Below are 8,244 nucleotides of genomic sequence, written 5' to 3'. Positions count from 1 at the left end.
CTAAAAACATCTTGGAAGTCACACTCGCCACACTAAAATGAGTTGGAAGTTTAATTGAAAAAAAGTTGATCAGTCACTCTAAAAAAGATTGGTAAATTCAAATGAAACTTGATAATTTTAAGGCGTTGGTAAGAAAGACAAATGAAAGTTGATAAAAGATGAAAAAAAGAAATTGGTAATTTGCACACCGTCAAAAAGAGTTTGTATCATAATATGTTAGTTGATTACCAATAAGCTATCAAGGAATCAGATAAGCAGTAGCTTGTTTTACCAATATTTTTTTTATATATTTACCGATTTTTTTTAAAATAACCATAAAATCGTCCAATAGTTGTGAGGACCTCCCATGCAAATGGTCCAAAGTCTCAAACAATAATATCAAGTGTTTGCTAACAATATAAAATACAAGGACTGTCTTCAAACCCTCTTTATTCTCATTATCATTGAACACTCAAAACACTTCAGCATAAGAAACCCAGCAAAGTCGCATGGGGTCTAACTAATATTAAAACAGTAAATACATGAGATTAACTATAGTAATTAACCCGAAATATATCCACTTAGACTAAACTCGGTTCATATCGACCGATTTTAACACACATGGGCTCGAGGCCACAATCTCTTAGATAAATACTTATGCAACGGGATAAGAAACTTTCAAGGCAATTCCACAAAGGCCACCTTCAACCCCAGAGTCCCTCTGAATTCTCATGTACCCATTCTCGCCCCACGAAGTGCCCCAAGAGTTCCTTATCAACCAGTACTTGGTCCCGTCCGTGTCTGTTTCGTACCCGACAACCGCCACCGCGTGGGTCATCCCAGACCCACATGGGCCAGCAAAAACCCCGCCTTTATAGTTCTGGAACTCAGCTCCACTCGCATCCAGCGCTACTGACACCGGCTGCATCGCCACGGCCTTCAGCATGTCGTCCTCATTCGCGGGGACATCCTGGTAATTCGATATTTTGGCCTCGACAACAGATGCGGCCTGCTTATTACAGGTGCCGTCAACCCCGGTGTACGGGTAGTTCGATGCGGAGCTGATGCCTTGGTTCTCGATGATGTACTGGAAGCCGTTGTCCATCCAGCCACCTTGGCAGCCCTGGTTGCCACCATTGGTGGCACAGTCTATGAGTTGCTGCTCGGACAGGTTCGGCAGCACGCCAGACTTGATCTGCGTGATTGCTTCCACCGCCGCCACCGTGGAGAACGACCAGCAAGATCCTGTACAGAGAGGATAGTATATCGTGCACTGATTATAACTCAATCAAGATAATTTCAAGCCGAAGGTCGCATGGCTATATATGAGACCATATTAAGGGGTCGGAACAAAATTTGTTTATTATTTCACTGGTAAGAATTATTCTTTTATGACAATGGCCAATGTAATAGCTCGCATATCTTAGGATAGGCTGCAATAGTTGGCAGCAAATTTCTTACCACATTGGCCTTGGTACTTTATGGGGTTGACAGCTCCTTGTTTGACCCAATCGACGCTCTCCGGGATGTCGTTCAAACCTTGGTACTCAAAAGAATGGACTTGGGAGGAGTTACTGCGTGTTGATGATGGCGACTTGTATCCAGTATATGTTGCCATAAATTCCTCGTTGGTTAAATCCGAGAACTTGTTCAATCCGACCTTGTAAGTCCGGTTCGCTGCACCATTGAACTCCTCGACGAACTGCAGGTTTTCCATGAAAATCTTCAGACGCTTTGCCTTCTCAGCGACGTCTTTGTAGTCGCGCCCATACCTAGTCATCCACTCCTCGAACTTTTTAGTTGCGGAAGGAATGTCGTAGGCACGGGACGTGGCGTCCGATGTGCATGCACATGCACACAAGACAAGTATCAACCATATGGAGAAATTTTTTGCAAGTTTGAAAGCCATGTTCTAATGAAGAGTGGTGTTTGTGCTATAGAGAACAAGCGAGTGCATTAGGTGTATTTATAGAAGGAAAAATAACATAAATGGTCCATGAAGTTTGACCCAATATGCAATGTCATCCTTGAAATTTTAATTTGTTCAATGTGGTCCCTCAACTTTTGGTACGTATTCAATTTAGTTCCTCGATTATATGAAAATGTTCAATGCCGTCGTTTCATTAAATCAAGTTAACGGAATTTGCTAATTTAACTTCTAATCCGGTACATTTGAACTGTGAAAATAAAAATAACATTACATAAAATATCCATGTATGATATTCAACTTAAATTATAATATAATAATCCTTTTAATTTGTTTAGCTTGTTCAATTTGGAAAAATGATTATCCATTTAACTCGATTATACGGATTATTATATCATGAGTTAAATACCTTACATGGATAATCCCACATGTAATGTTATGTTTTTTACCACCGTTCAAAGTTACTTCTTAGAAGCTAAATCAGCAAATTCCATTAACTTGAATTAATCGAATGATGACATTGCAAATTTTCATATAGTCTAAGGACTAAATTGAACATTTATCAAAATTAAAGGATCATATCAAACAAATTAAAAGTTCATGTGCATATTGGGTCAAAGTTCATGGTCCATTTGTGTAATTATGTCTTTATAGAAGTGAATGTGAAATTAACTGATTGGAGCAATTTGATGGCAAAGAAAGTTGGTGATGAGCAACTTTAAGAGTGCGTGTTGGGAGAGAGAGAGTCTGTGTGTGAATGCTCAACTTTGAACGAAAGTTTTAGGTGTGAAAACCGACTTTCATTTTAACTTTTTTTTTCAACTTGTTATTCACGTTAATTGACATTTATCTGTAGAAAAATGCCTGAACAAGACATATGAATATTGACAACTAGATTTGTTCATATTTTAAAATTTTGATAGAAAGGTCATTAAGTGATTTTTTTGCTTAAAATAAGCCAAAACGCGTGACAAATCACAAACTTTTTGAGCGTCTACCATGTTCCGCATTCATGGAATGATTCCGCAAAAACTAATGAGAATACCAATTAGCAAATAATTAAGTAAAACTCACCGGTTGTCGAACAATTATCAAGTACTAAAAAGAAGTAATTTCTTGAGATGAACTTGATAAACTTGGTTTTAATAGTTGAGATTAGACCAAGAAAAAGGCGATGAGTCTATTCTAAGTCAATACTAAGTCCGTAGAGTTTACGAGTCAAGTTTTTGGCATCATTGGGAAATAACGTAAAGTATCATTGACTAACACCAGGTTGGTCTAGACAGATTACAACTTTAGGCATTCTAATTTCTAAGAGAACATTCTATCTTTAACTTATCTCCAATGACTTCGTTCAAGTGGTGAAACAGTTGATTTATCAAAGCACAGCATCTCTTGGTTAGAATGATCTTGGAGGTCGCACCTGCCACGCTCAGGGTGGAGTCTTACCCAGTGTTACCCAAATAGAAGATGCACTCATCAAGATTATTCGAGCCGAAGTTCTGAATACCCAAAAATGAGCGGCCCTTTGATGTTTTGGCTGTTTTTTTTTTTAATTTCTCCAAACTTTTTATTTTCTCTTTCTGAAAAATTTGACCTTTTTCTGACGTGGCACCATATTAGCGGCAAGTGGGTGCAACATATGCCAAAATAGATACATATATAGCCAAGTCAGATTGAGGATCGTCACATCAGCAAATTTGTGTGAGCAATCACCGGAAGTCCTTGATAGACTTGCGTCAACCACACGCCGGGCTCACATTGAAATCTCTTCCCCCTTCATTTTCCAAGTGTTTAAGTAACTCCCACGGCATGATTAACATCATCTAGAAGCTAGTCAATATAGAAACCCTTTTCAATTTCCCAACGTCCAATGCACGGAATCTCTTCTCTTTCACTTTCGTAAGTTGTCCTATTGTTCTGTTTCCACTACTTTGAACGCTCTTTAGAAAATAGTTGATAGAAGAAATTTGGCAGGCCATCGAACTTGATAAAAAGACAAAATATTTGTACGTATATACAAAATAGGTTGACAGGAAGTTAGGCGCATCATTGACGCCATCAAAGAGAATTAGAGATATGGAGTTCGAGCCATTAATAGTAAAGCAATCCATCAGAGATTCATTATTTGGCTACTGATTAGGCATGCATTTGGTATACTTAAAAAAATGTCAAAGACCGCGTTAGCATACTAAGTCCATAGAGCTTACCGGTCAAGTTTGGACATTATTGGGAGAAAACAAAAGATATCATTGACTTGGACTTGTGTTGGTATGTAGAGATTAAAGGAACTCTAAGAGAACATTCTATCGTTTAACCTATCTCCAAGGACTTCGTTTGAGTGGTGAAACAGGTTGATTTATCAAATCACAGCATCTCTTGCTTAGAATGATGTTGGAGGTATCACGCACCACTTTTAGGGTGGAGTCTTTCCCAAAGTACCCAAACAGAATATATACTCATCAAGATTAATCGAGCCGAAGTTCTGAATACCCAAAAATGAGTGGCCCTTTGATGTATCGGCTGTTTTTTTTTTCTCCAAACTTTTTATTTTCTTTTTCGGAAAAATTTGACATTTTTTTCACGTGCCACCATATTAGCGGCACGTTGGAGCTACATATGCCAAATATATATATGTATGTCTGTATGTATTTATATGTATATATACAATGCCAAGTCAAATTCAGGCGCGCTACATCAACAAATGTGTGTGAGCAATCACCGAAATGCCTTCATTGCATATATTCAAACATTATGGCTTGATTGTACATTGAACCCAATGATTAAGACTTTTGGTGGTGTAATTTTCCCGATCAAATATATTATAAGGTTATGTTTTTTTTTCATCCCTTATCAGAAGAAAGCTCATTTTATTGATGGGATACAAATATCGACATTACTTATATCTATATTTAGTCAAGTTTGCATGAGATTAATATACATGACTATTTTAACCTACCAATCAAAGAATGAAACTTTCTACAGCCAGGGATGGAGGGCAAATGTAGCCTTATACCTCCACTTTGGTTGCTTCGAAAATCTTTCAAGAGACAATGCATGCGCATTTAATGTATGCTATCTAATCGATTCGAATATTTCTTTTCACTTATTGTCATGGCAAAGATAGGAAGGCGTATGAAAAGGGTAAGAATTAATCAGAGCAAGCAATTGGTAGATGCTTAACATGGTCTAGAAGCTAGTCGATATAGAAACCCTTCTCAATTTCCAAGCGTCCAATGCGCGGAATCTCTTCTCTTTCACTCTCATTAGTTGTCCTATTGTTCTATCACCACTACTTTAATGCTCTTTAGAAAATAGTTGATAAAAGAAAGCTGGCAGTCCATCAAATTTGATAAAAATTATTTGTATGTATATACAAATTAGATTGACGAGCAAGTGTGATCCTTCTAGGACGCATCATTGACACTATCAAAGAGACATTGGAGATGTGGAGTTTGAGCCATTAATAGTGCATGAATCCATCGAAATTGATTATTTAGATACTGATTAGGCATGCCTTGGTATATTAAAAGAAATGTCGACTAAATCATTAGTCGAACAATTAGAAGAGAGAGATGTTAGGAGCGCGTAGTAGAAGTCTGATACCTTCATACGAGGAGATCACCAAGCGAGAGCCCAAGTCCTAACCCGTTAGCATATCCAGTTTGACCCACCTTCACTCAAAAGTTTCAGCCAATGAGTTATGGGTCAACTTGTTAACTGCTCCACACCACTCCAACTCTCTAATATGGGAATTTTCTAATATAACTCACACGTTCATCTCAATAATCTCCTACTCACGCATGAGCTTAGTGTTAGATCTACTCTTCCTTAATACAGGTATATTTCTGTATCAAGATATCTCAACTTTAATCTCTATTTACGCCTAATTTCATCACTGGTCTTTTTCTCCGGACCAAACCACGAAGTCTACCGTTGGGCCCACATTGCTATACCACAACACCGACTACCCAGAAATCGCCTTGGTCACCAGATTTGTTTCTTAAGATATTTATCAAACACCAAAACAAATTAGAAGCCCAGCAATCTACATCGGTGCTTCATATGTCAAAACAGATTTAGGCACGCCAAGTCAATAAATTTATTTGAGCAATCACCGGCAGACCTTGATAGCTTTCTGCATCAAGTTGACGCCAGACCCACATTCAAAGCTGTTCCCTTTTCACTTTCCTAGGGTTTAAGTGACTCCACAACATGACTCACATCATCTAGAAGCTAGTCAATATCGAAACCCTTTTCAATTTCCCAGTGTCCAATGCACGGAAATCTCCTCTTTCACTTTCGTTAGTTGTCCTATTGTTCTATCACCACTTCTTTCACCCTCTTTAGAAAATAGAAATTTGGCAAGCCTTCAAATTTGATAAAAGAAAATATTTGTATGTATATACAAAATAGGCTGACGAGCAAGTTTATTTCGTCTAGGATGCATCATTGACGCCATCAAAGAGACATCAGAGATATGGAGTTCGAGCCATTAATAGTGAAGAAATCCATCAAAGAAATCCACGCTCAAGGTGGAGTCTTACCCTGTGTTAACCAAACAAAAGATGCACTCGTCAAGATTATTTGAGCCGAAGTTCTAAATACCCAAAAATGAGCGGCCCTTTGATGTTTTGGCTGTTTTTTTTTTAATTTCTCCAAACTTTTTGTTTTCTCTTTCCGAAAAATTTGACCTTTTTCTGACGTGGTGCCATATTAGTGGCAGGCTGGCACTACATATGCCAAAAATATATATAGCCAAGTCAGATTTAGGCTCATCACATCAGCAAATTTGTGCGAGCAATCACCGGAAGTCCTTGATAGACCTGCGTCGAGCAGACACCGGTATCACATCGAAATCTCTTCCCCCTTCATTTTCCAAGTGTTTAAGTAACTCCACGACATGATTAACATCAACTAGAAGCTAGTCAATATAGAAACCCTTTTCAATTTCCAAGCGTCCAATGCACGGAATCTCTTCTCTTTCACTTTCGTAAGTTGTCCTATTGTTCTATTTCCACTACTTTGAACGCTCTTTGGAAAACAGCTAATAAAAGAAATTTGGCAGGGCATCAAATTTGATAAAAAACAAAATATTTGTACGTATATACAAAATAGGTTGACCAGCAAGTTAGGCGCATCATTGACGCCATCAAAGAGACAATTAGAGATATGGAGTTCGAGCCATTAATAGTAAAGCAATCCATCAGAGATTCATTATTTAGCTACTGATCAAGCATGCTTTGGTATACTTAAAGAAATGTCAAAGACCGCGTTAGCATACTAAGTCCATAGAGCTTACCAGTCAAATTTGAACATTATTGGGAGATAACTTAAGATATCATTGACTTGGACCAGTGTTGGTATGTAGAGATTAAAGGAATTCTAAGAGAACATTCTATCTTTTAACCTATCTCCAACGACTTCGTTTGAGTGGTGAAACGGGTTGATTTATCAAATCACAGCATCTCTTGCTTAGAATGATGTTGGAGGTCACACCCGCCACACTCAAGGTGGAGTCTTACCCAATGTACCCGAACACAATATGCACTCGTCAAGATTAATCGAGCCGTAGTTCTGAATACCCAAAAATAGCAGCCCTTTGATGTTTTGGTAGTTTTTTTTTTAAAATTTTCTCCAAACATTTTATTTTCTTTTTGGAAAAATTTGACCTTTTTTTGACATGCCGCCATATTAGCGGCAAGTCGGCGCTACGTATGCCAAATATATATAAATGTGTGTGAATGTGTATGGATATATAATGCCAAGAAAGATTCAGACGTGCCACATCAACAAATTTGTGTGGGCAATCACCGAAATGCCTTGATTGCATATATTCAAACATTTAGGACTTGATTGTACATTGAACCTAATGATTAAGACTTTTGGTGGTGCAATTTTTCCGATCAAATATATTATAAGGTTATGTTTCTCTTCATCCCTGATCAAAAGAAAGGTCATTTTATTGATGGGATACAAATATGGACATTACTTATATCTATATTTAGCCAAGTTTGCATGATATCAATATACATGACTATTATAACCTGCCGGGGATGGAGGGTGTGACATCCCGAATTTCGGCCAATTCCTGGGATTTATAAAACGCGTAATTTGTCAGTGTGCTTATAGTAAAATCTCGTCCGGGAACTGATCACTCCCGATGATCATTTTAAATTAGAGATTTCGCTAGAATCGCACTCGATCAAATTTGGCCGTTATTTAGACCCTGAACTTGGCAGTCGATTTTCGGGAGTTTCGGGATGAAATAAATTGGACGGTGTCAATATTATGGTAGCCAACGTTGAGATTTTCAGGAATGATGGAAAAAGGGGAGT

The 8,244-nt window shown here is 38.0% G+C and overlaps 1 protein-coding gene across 1 annotated transcript; it reads right to left on the bottom strand.

The window, feature by feature from the left end:
• Positions 1–412: 412 nt before the first annotated feature.
• On the bottom strand, positions 413–1,909 carry LOC115663641 (ervatamin-B-like). Its single transcript, XM_030585618.2, has 2 exons — positions 1,441–1,909; positions 413–1,224 (listed from the first exon to the last, which is right to left on the bottom strand). Exons 1-2 carry the CDS (start codon positions 1,886–1,888, stop codon positions 635–637), a joined length of 1,038 nt encoding a protein of 345 aa, XP_030441478.2. The 5' UTR covers positions 1,889–1,909; the 3' UTR covers positions 413–634.
• Positions 1,910–8,244: the final 6,335 nt, after the last annotated feature.

The sequence above is a fragment of the Syzygium oleosum genome, unplaced genomic scaffold, assembly GCF_021117445.2.
Source record: "Syzygium oleosum isolate NSW1041296 unplaced genomic scaffold, Sole_v2.1 Sole_v2.01, whole genome shotgun sequence".
In the NCBI taxonomy this organism is placed as follows: Eukaryota; Viridiplantae; Streptophyta; class Magnoliopsida; order Myrtales; family Myrtaceae; genus Syzygium; species Syzygium oleosum.
This window is presented reverse-complemented; position numbering and strand designations above follow the sequence as displayed.

Excerpts from the sequence above, each read along its gene's own strand:
- LOC115663641 (XM_030585618.2), bottom strand. The coding sequence starts at position 1,888 with ATGGCTTTCAAACTTGCAAAAAATTTCTCCATATGGTTGATACTTGTC. Across the intron at positions 1,225-1,440 it reads AAAGTACCAAGGCCAATGTG|GATCTTGCTGGTCGTTCTCC; the intron begins GTAAGAAATTTG and ends CTCTCTGTACAG.